The sequence below is a fragment of the Hirundo rustica genome, chromosome 11 (assembly GCF_015227805.2).
Source record: "Hirundo rustica isolate bHirRus1 chromosome 11, bHirRus1.pri.v3, whole genome shotgun sequence".
Classification (NCBI taxonomy): domain Eukaryota; kingdom Metazoa; phylum Chordata; class Aves; order Passeriformes; family Hirundinidae; genus Hirundo; species Hirundo rustica.
The window spans coordinates 9,454,264-9,473,194 of record NC_053460.1 but is presented as its reverse complement, the minus strand read 5'-3'; the positions used below and the strand labels follow the sequence as shown (position 1 = coordinate 9,473,194).

Sequence of the window (18,931 nt, the reverse complement as noted above, 5' to 3'; positions counted from 1 at the left end):
TGGACAAACATTCAGTACAGATGTGAAAAAGGCAAGTGAGATCCCTTTCTCATTTAAATCTTGGCTGGTAGTCCTGGGAATTATTACTATTTCACTAAAGGTAGGCAAGACTTAATCTAAAATCTAGGCCATTTTTGCTCAAGAAAGGTCTATTCCAAAAAGAAAAGAGAAAGATTACACATATATATAACCTGCTAAACCCAGAGGAATGACTACAGCAGAGCCAACCCTACTGGTCCTCCTACAGTTCAAAGCAGAGATGAGGTCAGTGTGTGCCCTTGCTCCCTTTTGGACCCTTGCACCCTTTGGACCCTGCACCCACTTCTCTCTAGCACAAGCCAAGATAAGGGAGGAGGATGGAGTGCACCTCCTGCACAGTCAGACTGAAACTGGGAGTGCTCCCAGCTCCACCCCACTTATACAGAGCTTTGCAAATAACTCTCATACAACCATCGCTGAGACAGAATAAGCCTGATGCTAAAGCAGCAGCAGGAGCTACTGATCCAAAACAGGTAGCAGGAAAGAATATGATGAAGCTGAAGCTTAACTACTGTGTGAAATGTTCCAAAGGAGACTGAAAAGACTCTAAGGGCTAGTAAACTGGAAAGAGGTCAAAGGGAGGTGAAAAAGTTATGCCTATAGAGAAGGGGCAGTGGTGTAATTATGAGGGATAAAACTCCAGGACTTCAACGTCATCCTCTCCACACACACAAATTCTATTTGTAAAATATTCCATTGTAAAATTCTAAAGATGCCATGGGATAGCCTGTGTGACACTGAAGGGCTCGTGAAGGTCATCTGATGCCAGAGACAGCAGATCCCAGGTAAAACAATCTTTGAAGGTGTGTGTTTGGGACAATTGCAAGCAATTTGATGAGGAAGTTACAAAAGCTACTGTTGTATGAAACAGGGAGAAGCCTTGTCTTCCCCTAGAACCTGGCATTCTTGAATGAACTGAATACCAGAATACTGTGAAGTGTGTCTGTAATATTTCTTTTCAGTCTGAAGACAGCTTGTGACATGACTGACACTGTCAAAATGCAGGGTTGGACCAACCCAAACAAGCCCTTCTCAGTGAAAGATGCATTTCTTTAGCTCTAGAGAAGAGACACTATGACAGCAGCCTGCTAACAATAAAACATGAATGTTTTAAATACTAAGTAAATATTACATTTGGAATGGCATTGTGATTTTAGAGACTCTGTGAAGCAAACCTGCCCAACCCACTCTTGAAAGTCCAAGAAGCTGAAGCTGATATATCTACTGTCATTAAAGGATGCCCAGTGCAGTCTATGGCATGGCATCCTTTACCTGCTAACCTAGAAAGATGGGCACCCCTGCCAATGCCATGTTCCTATCACTGTGAAATCTTTTTAACATTGATTTAGTCAGAAGGCTTTGTTCCCAGCTCCTGCAGCAACTGGCTATTCCCCAAGTTTCTTCTATTACAGTATAACCAAACCTAACTTCATTCAACTTATGCACTTTGTTTGAAAAACGTTTCGTCTTTCAGTGCTGGTGAGCCTCAAGGCCAGAATGAGTTTCTGTGGATGTACCAGGACATTAAATACTTGGTGTATATATCCTATGCCCCTTTTACTCTTTCCACTGTATCTTGGACTATAATAAGAAACTGATGTCCCAAGTCCTCAAGTCTGAAACAACTTTGTCATACAAATCTGCTCATAAAAACAAATATCCCAAACCCCAAGTCTTTACTTCCCATTGTGTTCACTGCTTTGATAGACTTCTTTTGATTTCCCCACAAAATTTATTGTGATTCCTTTGGTTTAAATAGTGGTGGGGTTCTTTCCCAGTGACATTTACCTCAATTTACTTATAAAACAATTATATCCTCTCTGTTACTGTTTTGTTTGGCTCAACTGCCAAGCTCTTGCACCAAGTGTATTAAACATTTCATGAAGCAAGACTCTTACAGATGCACCAACTGTGAAGTGCAAGTTCCAGCACATTTGAGCACTGTTTGATACCACCCTTCTCAGAAGATGTTCCTAGGTTCTTTGGAAGGACTGTAGGCAGCTCCTGTAGTTCTTAGTGCCAGTGGCAGAGGGCTGTGCTGCCAGCACTGGAGAATTCAAACCCTGCTGCCAACAAGCACAGTGAGCCTTCACACCACCAGCAAATGGGGCTCTGAAAGCACACACAGAATTGTTCATTGGGGTTTTGTTCTTCCTAGACACTAATGTGTGAGTGACAGCCCCAGTTTACTGTTACAGCACACAGTATATTCTCCCATACATTGCAAGGAATGACAGACAAGAATTTGAATAATTGATGACTAACCTAGCAATACCTGACTATTTTCTGAAATAAATTACAACCTATTTCCCAGCCGACAGTGGCATATCACTAACACCCTGCCATCTTGTCTGGCCCCATTGAGGCTTCTAAATACAATATTCTCTTCTCTGACTTCAACTCTACCCACTGTCAGGCTACATTAGGCATAACAAGATCCAGACAGATTCAAGATTAAGCAACTTTTTCATAAAATCCAATTGAGGAGTTTCTTACCTTGAGGGTGCAGCAGATATTACATTAACCAGATTGTGCACACTTTCCATGCAAGAACTAAAGGTGCATATACATATATATATATATATATACACACACACACACACACACACATATGCAAAGTGACTTAATTCTCTTAGGAAATAAGCGGGGGTTTTCTAGATTCCTCCCACCATAGACATCATGATCTAGCTCAGCTAATTGAGACCTTGTGGGGAAAAGGGTGTTCCTGAGCAAGGCCTTATTTTTCCAGAAGCAATACAGGAGTGCCACTGTCTAGCGTAGGAAGCCTGTGCGGATCATTAAGGCAGTAATAGTCACGTGGAGAGACGGGAACCAGGTTTAAAAAGCTCCTTACTGGCAAGGCTACATCTTCAGTTCCCAGAGAGACTGCAGTGCCTGAGTGGTGGAACCAAGGAGGAGCAATCCCCCTTCAGTCACCTTCCCCCTCCCCATAGGTACCAGGGAATGGGACAGAGACACCCCCAGTGCTTTCTGGTGAGTTTGTCAACAAGATGCCTTCAGGGCTGCGCAGCTGAGAGCGGGGGCTCCCTTTATGTCTGAAACAGAGCGTGTCCTTTGTTTGCTGTGGGAGAATGGGGGTGCAGACTCACTTAAACTCGTGTGAGCCGGGCCAGTTTGGGGGCAGTGCATGGAACAGGGTTTGTGTTTGGTGTATTTGGTGTATTTGGTGCATGGGGTGCGGTGACTGATGGGTGGCACGAGGAGGAGGCAGCAGCGCAGCTGCGCACGAGCACGATCCCGTGGGCTGCACTGCACAAGAAAATTGCAACAGCTCACAGGGCACCACGGGATAGTCATACAGACTTACAGCATGTATGGCATGCAGTGTCACAGAGAAGAGAAAAAGGTCTTGCGTGGTGTACTGGAAAGAGATGAGGACAGGAAATCACAGAGTAACCAAAAGAGAACATATGAGCTGCATGGTCTAAGCACCTAAGTGCTCTGGAACAGTATAGACACTGCTCAAATACTTCACCCAAAATGAAGGATTTAGGATTTCAGTCAGAGCTTGGATTTTAGAGCTTGAACCAAGCGTGTTTTGCGAAGCCATAAAATCTGTATATTGTCATTAGTTGTCTTGCTAGCATCTTTTTAGTCTGTAGCCTAAAGAGAGATGGGGAGGACGCCAATATGTGAACTTTGACTCTGAGGTGATATTCTTTTTCACATTCCAAGTTTGCAGAGAAATCTGGTACTCTATATGAACTTTGATTAGCACCTTTTTACGTATTACAATACATGTAATACTGTTTATCAGCCCCAGCAGAGGAAATAAGTATGGTAGGCTGTGACACCTTCGAGAATCCTCTGTGACTTGACCATCTCTCACCAATGCCAGGCAGAAGGGAAGTTATTTAGTAATGGGGAGGGAGACTTGTTTTCTGTCTTTTGTGGACAAATTTTATTCCCTTAACTGACACAGAATGTAGCTTTACTATTCACAGCTGTAACGAGAAGAGTCCCTGAAAACCCCTGTATTTAGCCAACTTCTGGCACCAATCACTGTTCTGCCAGATAATTCTTTGTCCATTTCACATGTAAAAGACTCGGGTTCCAGTTGGAATAGCAGCAATTAGCTAATGTCCCACAAGTGCCTCAACCTGACAACTGAATTCTACCAGCCTCACGCTTGCCATGAAAGAGGAAGCTGGGCATCCATCAGCCCTGACACAGGACCATTAGCAGTGTCCAGCTCTGCCATGCAGCCTGCATCCCACCATGGGTTCTGATGTCAAAAGCCAAAAATTCTGCTGTTTAACTAAAGCCACACTAGCGGACAGGGGAGATCAGCCGGGAAAGAATGGAAGCGGGCAATCCGATCAGGTTCTACCTGTTGCCTGCTGACGGCGATTTCAGCCGGCTGGACCAGGGATGCGTGTTTTGCCTGGCGGGGAGCAGCCGCTCCGACCGCGCCGTAGTCTGCGGCAGGACGGAGCCGACCTGAGTAACTCGGCGGGGAACCAGGGGCTCTGCGGGCGCTGCGGGGCTCCGAGCCGTGCGGGCTCCGGGCGCTGCGGGGCTCCGAGCGCTGCGGGGCTCCGAGCCGTGCGGGCTCCGGGCGCTGCGGGGCTCCGAGCCGTGCGGGCTCCGGGCGCTGCAGGGCGCGGGTCGGAGCCGGCGGGCTCCGGGCGGCGGGCCCAGGTGCGGCCGCTCCCCGCGGTAGAAGGCGAGGGCAGCCCCGCTCCCCGGGGGCGCCCCGGCGGGCGCGGGCGCCGCGGTCCCCCCTCTCCCGCCTCATTTGCATGGCTCTTATTACGGCCGTGCCTCGCTCCCGCCGCGCTGACACCGCCGGGCTGAGCGCGGAGTCGCCTCCAGCGGGAAGCGCACTTCCGTTATCTGCGCGCCCGCGCCCCCTCCTCAGCTCGCTCTCTCTGGATGTTTAAGGCGAAGATGAACAAACAGGTCCAGCCCGAGCGCAAAGTGTCGGTGGTGGCCCCCTTGCCGGACCGCGCGGGGCCGCCGCCGCCGCCGAAGAAGGACGTGGAGCTGATCCTGGTGAAGGAGCACAACGGGGTGCAGTACACCAGCAGCAGCCTCCTGCCCGCCGCCCCCGCGCCGCGCTACGGCACCCAGGACAGGGAGACCTGGGGCAAAAAGATCGACTTCCTCCTCTCCGTCATCGGCTTCGCCGTGGACCTGGCCAACGTCTGGCGGTTCCCATACCTCTGCTACAAAAATGGAGGGGGTAAGAGAGCCGCTCGCGAGGTCTTTTTCCCCGGCCCCGCGCCCCCCGGCCGCTCCGCAGCCAGGGCGGCATCCCGCTCCTCTCGGCGGAGTTTGTGGGGGAAAGCCGGGAGCCGGGGCTCGCTCCGCGCCGCCCGGGAGCGGTGCCGGGCGGCGAAGGGAGGAGCGGCGGCACCGCCGCGCTGCCCGGCGCTCCCCGCTCCTCCCGGGCAGCGGGGACCCCCCAGAGCAGCCGGGCCACCGCTCAGCCCCTTCCCGGGAACGATTGCTCGCACACTCCTCGAAGTTTAACTTAGTTTTTGAGTACAGGCGTATTTGCCTTCTGCTGCCGCTCCAGGCTGCTTAACACATTTTTTTCGTTCGCAAAAAATAGCACCAAGATGGGGGGGAGAGAGGGGAGGGGGTTGCTGGGGAGGAAAGGCCAAACCGAAAACACTCAAGCAGAAAAGCAGCATCTAGAAGAGCTAGCGCCAGACCACTGGAAGGTTTCGCGGGGGCAGTTTTGATGCAGGATCGTGATTTCTGCCCTCGGTTCTGCAGTGTGGGGGTTCTCCCCTCCTCCAAAGTAGGTAGGAGACTTCTTACAAACAAAACCTCGCCTCCTGCACAGTTTGGCAAAGCCAGCGGCAAAAATTTATGTACAGTAACTATAGTTGGCTCTGATTGTCTGGCATGTCTTCAGTAAGACCTTAACTCCATCATCCTGTTTCATCTCGCTGAAGTGCGCTGTGCTGTCAGTGATGACTCCAGACTGTGATGGAGTAACACCATCTGCAAGCCGGGCAGGTGCCTGGGGTGCTTTCAAATCACACACAGAAAGAACAGACCCTGCCTGGCAGATGGAGAACTGTGTGTGAACGGTGCACCATACAGATAGAACCGACAGAGAAAGCACGTTCTGAAAGATAGTTATGTATGGATATACTGATAGTGTGGTTGCCTGGTGATAAAGGCTAATAGTTCATGCTTATAACATAAAATAATTGCTTCCTGTGAAAATAGGAATTCAGGATGAATGGGAAAATCCCCATCAATGATGTGGAATTATATATCTGTCCTTGGAACTTAGTAGGATACTGGTGCTAATGAAACACTCGGTCGAGCTTGATACCTCCAAAACTTCTAAAAGGAGTTAGAAAACCTCTCTGCTCACCACCCAGACAGACCAAAGAAAGCAGTTAGTACTGAAAAATAACCTCCATCCTTATTTTTTTATGTCCAGAAATAGTCCTAGCCGTTCACACTACAGCAGCACAGAGCATCAGGAGCGCAGCAGTCTCCCGCTGTGTCAGGTGCAGGTGTGGCAGCAGCATCATTCATAGCACTCAGGACAGATGCACCATTGCCATATCTCCACGTCACCTGGCAATTTCCAGGAAAAGAGACATATTCCCCTATCTCACTTTGCACAAGGTGACACCCAGAGTGCCTGAACTCTTTTCTGTTCTAATTTGGGTCACTTAATTTCCTAACCTGCTTCCTTCCTAATTTACTGCCAGCTCAGGCACAGAAGGTAACAGTCTGCAACTCTTGCATTTTGTTTAGCCACCATGTATTATCTTATGTCTGTTCAGCTAGAAAAAAAAAAAAATGGGTCTTCATTAGCATCTTCTGATTGAAATACTTCCGAATGGCAGTGAAGAGAAAGCCGAAAGCTACAAGAGGCACATTTCATTGAAAAGTTTGCAGAAATTCTTCCATATCATCAAAGTAAAATCAGAGTTTTACAAGCAGAGGTAGAGAGGCTTTTTGCTACCAAAGTCTACAGAATGGCTGAGAACTGTTTACTGATACAGAAACCAAACACAGGTATCTTAAAATTTTTCCATCCATTGCTCTTATGTTGGACATACATATCAGTTTCAGTCAGTAGAAACTCTTGTAAGAGTTTCAGGCTCTAAAAGTACTTTACTGGGTTTCAAGCCAACTCTGCCCCTTCTTTCTTTCAAACTGTGTTTGGGAGCTTGTTTGCTTTATGTGTAAATTTTCCTACAAGACCAAAAAACATAAAGCAACAGGCAGAGCTGTGAGATATTGTTGGGTTTCGTTGAGATCTTTCCAGTCATAAATCATGGAGATTCTTAAAAATCTTCCCTCCCTCCCCCCACCACATGAGGGAACTTTTCTAGCATTAATTTAACTTCTGCTGCCTCAAAAAAATAACACAATGGGTTTCATATAATTGCTGTGTATGCCCATACAGAAGATGGTACATGGATATAGACACGGAGAAAACTTAATTTCACTATCTTAGTAGGTTTTCTGGACTGCTGCAAATTAAGGGGATGAAATCAGAAGTTGTTTTTGTACTTGTCTAGCATGTTCAGACTTAACCTATTAAAAAAAAATACAGGATGCTCATACTAGGATTACAGTTTGCCTTATCATGTTTATAAGAAACTGCTAGGTAAAGAAGAAACCAACAGAACAGATTAAACTTGAATTGGACAGTATGCATTAAGTAAAGCAGTGGAAAGTAAAAGGTTTCCTTTCCTCTTCCTCCTGCAGTTTCTCTTTATTCTGAAAGCCTCAGCAATTACTCAGCCTCAGGGACTTAACTGGAGCTGACTTTGGACAGTCAAAGGTGTGGGTTATGAACATGTTCTTGACTGATTAGTACAAAATACTCGGTGAAACAGAGGCACGTTGCAATGCCCTAAGTCCTGGGTCAGCAGAGCTTGTGCTACCTAGCAAAAAGAAATTCTGCTATCCTACCAAAAGCTACACCCACAAAGGTTCTACAAACGTTCTTAGAAGTGGAACAACAAGGACATGGAGGTGGTAGAAAATGGCATCTTCCTTTACATTAAAAAATATATATGTGTAGTTAGGTGGTTGACATACGGACTATGTCCTGAAGCTAACTATGATTAATTCAAGATGCCTGCAGACACACTAAGGGCCTTTCCATGCTTGTAAAAGTAGGTGGCTCTCAAGAAAGCATGGAAACTTACAAGAACTGAGAAGGAAAATATAAACACACACTGTATTCCCCCATTCAAAGTTGAATTTTACAAGGACATGGATGTATATATACCATATAGCCAAGTCCCGGAGTTTCTTTGTTTGCTAAACTCCAGGGAAATTTTCTAGGAAAAAAAAAAAAAAAACCAGACATGGAGGCTTTTGAGTTAGATCTGGAAGTTCCACTTATACAAAGCTCTGATAGTTTACTTTAGTGAGATTTACTTACACAAGGCATACACCACCCAGTGGCAGCTATACAGACTTTTTTTGTTAGGTAACTTCAGAGACAGCGCTGGTGGTGGCAACAAAAAGAAACATTTATATTTTAACGAGCTTCCACTAACAAAAAAGCTAGAGAGTAAGAAGCTTCCAACAGAACTAAAACATTGAATGAATAGCCAGAAACATCTGTGTTTTGGGAGTAGCCTGCTGAGAGACCCCGATGGGACTTCTGCACAAAGATAGATGGCAGAATGTAACCCTTCGGTAAACAACTGTAATTTTTGGAATCATTCTTCGGCTATTAAAAAAAACAAACAAACAAACAAAAAAAAAAAAATCCCCAACCTTTAGTAAGATCTAAAAATCTAGAGCATTTGTTTTTCTATATCAGTTACCTACTTTCATAGGACTTGCCTGCCTTACAAGGGCAGAGACAGATCCAGTGGCTGTATTGTAATATGAAACGTGCCACAGAAAGCTTACAGGACAGTTTAGTATGAACAGACTGGAGTTCTTGCCCTCACTGACTTCTTGGAAGCAGGATATGTCCACTGTGTGCTCTAGAGTATTTATCAGGTGACAGGGTAGGCTCTGTACAGATGGGAAAAATCTGCAAGCTCCCACTAAGTAGATATGGCAACACTCCAAAAGGGGGAATTCTCAAACATCACCATGTCAGTCCAGCTGATCAAAAAAGACCACAACTTACATGTATTTAACTGCTGCTCACAGCACAGAGGGAAAGCACTGTTTGCAGCAGATGGAATACTTTATGTGCAGTGCATTTGTGAGACTTGCAAAGGAACAGGGCTGGAGAAATCATCAACTAGGGTCATTTCTACTGGTTAATCTTACAAGAGCTATATCCTCATTTTAACTTTTCTGGCAAGGCCAAGGCCACTTTTTTTTTTTTTTTTTTTTAAGAAAAGGATTCCCTAGCTGTGTAACTCTCTCTGTAAGTGGTCAACATCAATGTACTCCAAAGAATTCTTTATAGCGCAACCAACCTTTTAATTGCTTCCCAGCTCTACAAGAGGCTATGGTGAATTGAAGAAGACTACTATTAAAATTATACTCTCATCAAATTAGGGAAAGATTTATCCTGATATTTGGATTACATCTGAAATTTTACTGATGCCAAATGAAGTTGAGTAATGCCTACTATGATTAACTGAAGTGCTCACAGTGGGGGAGGATGATGCTCAGTCTTAGTTAACAAGCTAATGTAGTTTTTGTACAAGACACTTTCAGTTCTAACGTTCATTTTTGTTTCCTGTTCCTGCTCAGTCATAAGCAGAATTAATATTTCCCACTGAAATTTGGGGAAAAGGAATTTACCAACATGAAGTACTTCTTTTTTGAGCCAAAGTATTTGCAAGGTCAGTCATGTTCAGACAACTCATTAGGAAGCATGTAATTGTCAGATTAGTCACTGGAGACTTACTGTATCATAAGAATCAGATTAAGTTTTTAATGGATTTAAGAATAGTAGCAGATAAATGTTTTAACATTACTCTAGCTATCACAATGCTCACTTTAAATCTCCCCTGCAGCATTATTTTAAAGTGTTTTTAGACCAGTGTATTTCAAGAAGAAATTGTTTGCTTCAACAGTTTGCCAGCACTCAATGCACTTCAGAAGTATCTGACAATTTATCCTAATGGTCCCTGTCCTAGTCATAGTTCCATGAGCCGCAATGCAGGACTGAGCAACCCACAGCACAGGCAGCAAAGACAACATAAACCAGATCTAAATATCCCTGAACAGGCCCAGGACAAAGTCAGGAGCCCAGAGCTGTCACACATGGAGAACGACACGGTGGAGCTGTCACCTCCCTCGGAGCGGGGAGCTTGGCCACCGCACCACTTCACGGGGAGCAAACTGTGGTGCTGACAGCACACCTTGTCTTTCTACTACACTCTGCCTCCTCAGCTTTGCAAAGTGTCTGCCACCAAATTTAATCACTATTTTGGGGAAGAATATAACCTGGTATTTTACAGTTCAAAGGTGGATGATCTTTGCCTTACAATATCAGAGTTTATATTTCAAAATAGCATTGATGATGATAATAATAAATCAAATCTGAAGTAATCTCACTGCAAAGCCTACGCCAAGAGTTTGACTCATCAGTCAATCAAAGCTCAGATGCAAATCTAGTGATTTTGGTTTCCTAAAATGGGGTTTTCAATTCCCATTAGCACATCAAACCACTGACCTCAGATAGGTTAAACTGTTATGCTGATCTCTTCACTGTGGCCATGAGCTCTGGGTTCTCAGCCATAGTGTGACATTGGCGACAATGCTCGGTTGTGTGGTGTGGCAATACCTCCTTTCCCAGAACCAGAGTCAGTGTCCAGCTCACAGATGCTCTCTTCCCTTCCCCACTCCATCTATTCTCTTTCCCTTCCTTGATCAGCCACTGATCACCTGATGCATGCAGGGCATGGATTCACCCAGGCTCTTCGGCACTGGAGCTCACATGCCAGTTGCCAGCTGCTTCTCTGAAAATTCCCTGTTCTGCTCTACATCTTGTTGGCTCCACACAATAAATCTTCAGAACAGGAATTTCTGCAGGGTTATAAGCTACTGCATCACACACCTACATCATTCACTACATAGGCAGTATTAATAGCTGAGAGGGAAGAACTGAATTTCTCACCCAAATCTTCCATCAGTTGTAAATTTCTTGTTTCTGACTCTGAGGTATGATACCATGAAATAGTGTGTAAGTGGCACACTATATATGCTCTCAGCTAAATATCTGCATGGGCAGAGATGTTATTTGTCCCTGAACAATTCTAGCAACTTTTAGCTTGACAAATTTACAAAGGTCTAGAGATACACCAGCATAGAAAGGTTCTAGATGAGATCCATAATATTTAGCCTGATGTTACACCTTAAGAAGACCATCCTGTGGCGGATGCAGGGGAATTATTGAGAACTGATGTAAAGGGAGCTCCCATCAATTACCAGAACTGATTTTCCAGCTTTACTGACGATAAAAGAGCTGGTGTGGACCAGCTGACAAAAGCAAAGATACTTATTTCCAAGTATGGTGGATGCACATTCTGTTTACCACTTGAAGTACTTTATTCTAAACTAAGAGGCAGAAAAGACTTCAAGAACTAAACTTAGTTCTGTTTTTGAAAACCTAAAATCTCTGCTTAAAGTCTTCCCATCCCCTGCCTCCCCCCCAAGCCTTCTCCATTCCTGTACACCCTTCTAAATTCTGCCAAGAAACAGAAGTACTGAAATATCCCTAGTAAACCATTCCTGCACGAGTAAATTCTGCCTTCAAAGCTCATATTAACTCCTCCTGAAACACATACAGGACTTTCTTAGGTTTGACATGGGGTCCTGGGTCTGGATACCCATTCAAGCTGACACAGCAGGCACATGAGCCTCATGTGTCTGCTTTCTCACTCACGTCCTCTTAAGCTCTGGGGGTAATGGAAAATAGAAAGGCCGGGTTAGAAGTGTAGCAGCCAAGAGCCCTTCTTCACTGAAGAAACCAAAATACCTCTAAAGAGAGTGAGACATGGTCTATATAGTTTGGAGGCAGAATTTCACTTTAAAATACCACAAACCTGTCTGTCAGTTCAGTGAATATGTGAATACAGCTCCAGCAGTCTAAAGATGTCATTTCCAGATAGATACTTCTTCCCCGTGCTTAGACCAATACAAAACAGAATGTTAATACAACTACTTGCACATAAGATCAGGAGGAACATATAGTTTTAATGAGAGTTTAGATATGCTGTGAGGGAAATGATGGCTTAAAATCAGTCCATAAATTAATGAACCTCTTGCTGTGTATTAAAATGGTAATGAATGGTTTAAAGATTTTTGAGTACTTACTGAGAAGCAACATCAAATAGCCCATGTCTTCATTTTTGCTATGTCTGATGGTAAGCACATCAGCAACTCCCAGCTGCAAAGCCTTTGTCCCAGTTTAACCAATTGATTAAATATTTAAGAACTGTAGTATGGTTCTCTGATATCAGTCTGCACTGTAAACTCCACAGCATTTACATACATTTCAGTTATTACTATTAGACATTCTTGTACCTAACTGCTCTCAATGTTATTACAAAATAGTAAACCATAACCAAATAATTCTATACTTGGAGATACAGTTAGACTAAAGTATTGTAATTTAGAAGTCAAGACATAAATTTAAATGATGTGTCTTTGTAAAACAGTTCTGGGTCTTTCACTACTACCTCACTCTTAGTACTTTCCATTTTCTCTGTACATATAGAATCATGGAATTATTTGGGTTGGAAGGGACCTTAAGGATTGTTCAACTCCCCTGGAATCTTGCAACAGACTTTCAATTCCTTGAATTGAAATGTGACAAGAAAAAAAAATCATTATTATTGTTCTTCCTATTATTATCCTTGTCATCATTATTAAAGTTGAAATAAATTGTATCAAGAACTAATCCACTGTCCCAATCCATTTTCAACGAAGAGTATGTAAGGAATCCAGGAATATCACACTGGTTATAAACCTTGAGTTTTCCTTCCTCAAGGCTTTTGGAGATAAAGGATTCACGTTAGCAGCCCATTACCCATGTCTTTACAACCTGTAATTGCCTCCTTCTTAATCATCTGCTTTCTTTCTCCCTACCTTCATATTAAGTCTTGAACCTTTGATGTAAATGTTTAATCGTAGTTGTGCAGATCTTATATACTGGTGCCAAGTCAGAAAAGTTTCAAATGCAAGATTTTATTGACATTCTAAACATGATTTCCTAAAGATGGGTATCCGAGTCCTTCAGGAAACCAGCATCAAAAGTGCCTAGATCCCCAGTACAGCTGAATAATTTCTGTTCTTGTGGAAATTCTGCATAACTATAGCATAATTCAGCATCTTAGCTCCTGTATAGATTCAACATAATTTTGGCCACAGAGCTTTTGAAACCTTTAATCCATAAAGAAGGGAAAAGGAGGCAAGAGGCATGGAAGGAAAACAGTTAATTTCCTTGCCTTGTGACATATTCTTCTAGAAAACCATAGGAAAGAACCTCTAAACTACTTATCAAAACTATCCTTTGTTTTATTTTCACTCTTCCTTCTCCTTTCCCCTATTCTCTATTCAAATAAGTTTTGCAATCTTTCCTGAAGCATGACAAAGGTGACAGCACAGAACAGCACTTTGGGAACCAGAGTCTCCCATTCAGAAGCAGAAACTGTCAGCAGGGAGGTCTGGCTGCGTAAACCACGTCCTTCTCTACACTCATATTCATCTAAAGTACACTACCAACTTTCCAGTGAACAGAGTTCTGTGATAACATATTACTAAGCAAAATTCAGGCAGGACTGGGCAGGCAGTTGTCTGTTGCCAGTCCATAAACGTTTTTTATGACAAGCATTCTGACTGCTGGTATGTAGTAAGACAAGGTGCCCTTATTATACAATAAGTCTTTTTATAGAAGATGGTAATTTTTCCAGTGCTCCTACTCCTTAAGGCTTCATGAACACAACCACTCACTTCCAAAAGCACAAGTGATTGCAGAAGCTGTGTTCTTAATGTAGGTCTTAACTGATTGCTACAGTTTGCCTATTACAGTTGTCTAAGAATATATGCTAGGTGTCCAAAATAGGATCCAACCCTCCCAGATTGGTGGTGTTAGACCACACAGACATAAAGTCTTTCTTGTAATGCTTTGTTATAAAAGCTTTCCTAGAACAAACCCAGCATCAGAAGGGCAGTCCAGTTTGATGCCACCCCACTGAAGTACACAGGAATTGTGATTTCAATGTCAGAAGAATGCAGTCCCTTGCAGTCTTAATTTCAGAGCTGAAGGAAGTTATTGCATGATTTCCAAGCACTGGGCATCCTGTGTTGCTACAGCATTCTTGCTAGTCTGAGAAACAGCTTTTGTAGCATTGATGGAGGGGAAGGATTGTGGCTGGGCAATTGCACAGCATTCATCTTTACTGAAGACTGCAGGACTGTGGGAACGAGCTGATTTTTCTGGTCCAACAGCAGCATGGAAGGATGAACCCCCTACAACTGCCTCATTGACCATCCAAATCACTGTTTCCTTGGGTCCAGTGTATGTACTGAAAAAAGCAGCTGAGTATTGTGCATCTTGGTTTTTGTCAGCTATTTTTAATTTAGTCTGCACCTCCTGAGCTATGTGCATATGTGTGTACAGCACTCTTCTCTTTTTTATTTCTATTTTTCTATTCTGTAATGAAAGACCTCCTGCAATATCCATCCTGAAGCATGCCAAAGGTGACAGCATGTTACTTGCCCTTAAGATCCATATCTCGAGGGAAAGTATGATACTGATTCCAGTCAAATTCCAGTTAAATAAAAAAAAAGGGGAAGAGGGTGGACTTTTTCTGGCACAGCACCCTGTACAGAGCAGAATAAAGGGAAGCGTTTTTCAGACCACAAGGTGGAGCAGAAGTTCCTCACAGGTCCTGGGAGATCCCAACCCGATAATTCATGTCACAACATTTATAGGAAGAATTTCATGGTGGCTCATTACTTTGAAATACAGAGCAGCCCAGTAATAACAAAGATCATTCCCAAACCATTCTTGTAGTTCCCACTTTATGTTATTTATTAGGATATTATAGGAGTGGCAGCTTTTAGCAGTGCCTAATTCACGTGTAGGACCTCACTTATCAGCATGGCCACAGTGACAGCAAGGACACAATCCATTGATAACAAGAGGTTAGCCCTGAACACACCTTTTTTAAAGAAGGTGCAACATCAAAATGGAGATACAGTCTCTTCCCTTCAAGGACTGACACAGGAGGAAACAATTTCTCAAATCCTAAATTTAGAAGGTTCCCCAAATACCCTCAAAAGATTTGCCTTTGGAAAAAAAAGAAAAAAAGAAAAAAAGAAAAAAAAGCTCCACACAGACTTTCATGGGTACAGTTTTCTTTTTTTCCCTTCAATGTTAACGTAACCCACATTTCAGGAGGTCTCAGCATCTTTCCTTCTTGGCAGAGGAATCATTATTTCACAACACGGTAATTTCACAATTAAGTGTATTGGACTTACTAAGATATTAGAAAGTTCAGGGCCAAATGTTACCAAAACATCAAGTCTTAGAAGCTTAGAAGGCACTCTCAGAAGTATGCTTGGTACACGACTGTTCATCAGCATGCAGGGCTGTGTCTGCCTGCTGATGTGCAGTAAGGCTGATGCTTGAAGAAAGCTCCCAAGCTCATGGCCTCAAACTGAGGGGAGATTAGAGCTGTACACAGGCATCTTAGTTCTACAATTTATCACAAAACTAAGGGAGAGTTTGTGCAGTGCTTTGTCTCCTTTCAGAAGAGAAAGTCAGGTGTGTAAATGAGCTTATGAGACAGGTGTTGGTGAGATCAAAGACAGTCCAGGACTTTGTTTTGGGGAAGAGTTTGATCATTTGCTTCTTTTCTGCAGTTCGTTTCTCATGTAGGTATGGCTCTGCAGCTTTAGTTAAAATCAATAGATTTGTAAACCACATGGGAGAAATCCTGACCCAGCTGAAGTCAATGGGTGATTTTTTTCCATTGACGTCACCACAGCCAGGATTTAAACCCAAATAACAGACGTCTCTCTCTTAAGGACTCCTAAGTAGACAGAATTTCCAGACTAAGAATTACGTGAGAAGAAAAACAGAGTAAAGTAATAAAAAACTATTCAGACTAAACTGATACAGAAGAGTTCCACTGGGTAGTAACTGATCTTCACTCAGTACAATAGCTCAGTACTTTACCTAAAGAGCAAACCGTTAGGATTACAGAGATGATGGTGATTATTACACAGAATAGATTTACTCTGAGAGTTAGACTATGACCTCAGCATTCTCCTATGTTGGGCTCAAGCAACAAAAAAAAAGTACTATTTTAAGAAGTGCCTTTTACTCTCACAGTTTCATAGGGACAAATGATTAGGCAAGAATCTCTTTCTAGCTTTCAAGGCTGAAAAGAAAGCTGGGAAAGTTCAAAGTAAATTCAAAACTAAAAGCAAGCAGACAAATAAAAGGAGTGTAGTCGAAGATCATACATTTTAAAGTATTCTGGGGCCTACTTTATGGTTTTTGAACTTTTGAAATTGGTGGCTGTAAGAATACAGTTACTTTCTAGCATAAGTTACTCTCTTAACTCTACCCTGAAAGAAGGAGGCAGAAACCAGTTACTAGGCTCTTCCTAAATAGCCATTTAATCCCCCACTGACTCATACAGAAGCTGATGACAAAATCACTGTGTGTGACCCTAAATTAAGAGATTTTGAGACCTTCAAAATCACCTATATTTTTCTTTCTGAATGCTGTTTTACAGTCATGATGTATTACGTGTTTAAAGCTGTTTAGAAATAAAATTTTTAAAAAAATGCAGTGTGCTAAGTTGAAAACCCCAGACTCAGCCACACTGATTTATCATAAGGTCTGAGTAATCAGGGAACAAAACTGCCCTGCAATCTGCCCAAGCAAAACTTTGCACTGTGATGAAACAAGAAGGATTTTGCTTCAAACTGTTAATAGCCCTCTGCTTCATCTTGGCAGGGAGCTATGATGGGCCCTGGGATAATTTTCACATTCTTCCATGGCATTTCAAGCCTGGGAGGCCCTGTGCAGAATGACAGTGACAAAGCATGTACTGGACAGCTTGGACTGAGGGGAAGATTACATTGCTTGAAGGCTGTTAGGAAAACAGCCCACTAAGAACAAACATAAGGCTCAAGCAGAAAACTTAAAGAAAAACTTTTGTCTTATTCATTCCCACAGAAGAAGCTGAGTAGTTGGAGGATGGAAAACGAAAGAAGGGTGTTGCTAGCTAGTACAGGTAGATTTGTGCAGCATTTTTATGATTTCATACTGGTCTAAATAAGACTCAGTTTACCCTTTCAAGCAAACTGATGTCAAGAGAAGTAGTTTTTACAGTCCTCCTGCTGCAGGAGGGATGATACTGAGAAGTTTCACTTTGTGCTCACAATGCCCAAATTCTCAGAGACCCCACCCAATGGCAGGCACATAGAATATTACCAGCACTAGTCTGTGCCAAATACAGACTTTTCCCAAAAGGAAAAGTTTTCTGTGAAGGACGTTGTGACGGTTTTTGTGAAACTCATGTGTTCAGTGCTAACAGAAAGGTATGAAGTAAAGAAGCCACACCCACTTGGCAATGGCCTTCCAAAATAGTAGCACAATCCAATAGTAACTACAATCTTTGATAAGAGTAGGGGATTTTCAATTTTTCAAGGCATTTATGTAAGTAGTAGCCACGACAGTAATGGCAAGTTTGCCAGTATCATTGTTAACAGCACCACACACAGCCATTAAAGTTTACAAATAAATTAAAATGATGCAGCATTTGTCTTCTATAAGAAAATATTCTTTATGGCTAGATAACATACTATTCATTTCAAATATGTCTGATATCTGTACTTTGTAATTTAGAAAGCAAAGTGTAAGAAATATCAGAAAAATACACATAGTGGATTTTAAGAAAACATGGAGAATAGCTTTATAGAGTATGTAATTTTTGCCTTCTGCTTTAAAGCCCTGTTTAAGCCTGCATTATAGGTAGTTTACAGTACAGTTACTCTGCTTCCTTTAGTGGGATCACAAAGAATATTCATCCTAAATGCTTCATTTCTAATGACTGAGAGTAGAGGTTAGATTTGCTAGAATTATTATATATAGGAACATTGACTCTCATACTTCTGTAACAGAAATAACCCTTTACTGAGAAGAAGAATTTAGGGGATTCTGTTAGGCAAGAATTTGGAAAGATTAAGATAGGACAGAAAGTATTACACTTTATAAAAATAAACCTCTAATAAAGACTGGAAGGAAAAGGAATGTTTTGCTTTAGTTTGTGAGTCCAAAAGTTGAAGTTACAACTTAGAATTGGATTAATCACTAAACGCTTTAAGGCAAGTTTTCAAGATTACCACAGATTTTGTGCTTGGTTCTTCTTTAGCAGAATTTCAAAGCATCTACCTCCTATTGGTTTGTACATTAATCCTCTTGAAAGCTGCTTGGCACTTGTCTGGAGCTGATTTAAGATGTCTTGGGCACTTTGTTTTACCCTGGCACATTTATGAATCTCATGCTGCCTAAAATGGGTACTGCATCCTCCCCAGAGGGTGCTTAACTTGGAGGCTGCAGGCTGGTTTTTATTTTGACAACGTGCAGAAGAAAAGCAGTCTTTAAGAGCAACACCCTCCATCCCAGATTGCTGAGAAGCAGGAATTGCTACATGCCCAGCACAGAGCACATTTGACACACCTTGCCTTGCTGTGTAGGACTGCTGTGGCTCTGATCAGCTCTGATCAGCTCTGATCAGCTCTGCCAGGGCAGTCCTGCCAGCCCCAACACAGGGGGCATGGCTGGCAGGGGAATCTCCTCACGTACACTGCTGCAAGGTACAAGGACACTGAGCAGCTTCCACAGGGGCAATCCTGAGAGTGTTAGAGGCAGTAGAAAGCAAAAACCAGTGCTGCCTAAATGAGGGGCTCAGCTCCAGAGGATTCATCCCAG

General features: G+C 43.0%; 1 protein-coding gene across 2 annotated transcripts in view; it reads left to right on the top strand.

The window, feature by feature from the left end:
• The first annotated feature begins 4,904 nt into the window (after nt 1-4,904).
• The window catches only part of SLC6A2 (solute carrier family 6 member 2), a 60,566-nt gene continuing 46,539 nt past the window's right edge, over nt 4,905-18,931 (top strand). For both annotated transcript variants that reach the window (XM_040075487.1, XM_040075488.1), the window contains exon 1: nt 4,905-5,245. In XM_040075487.1, coding sequence (XP_039931421.1) covers nt 4,936-5,245 — 310 coding nt within the window. In that variant the 5' untranslated portion in view covers nt 4,905-4,935. The remainder of the gene's footprint in view (nt 5,246-18,931) is intronic.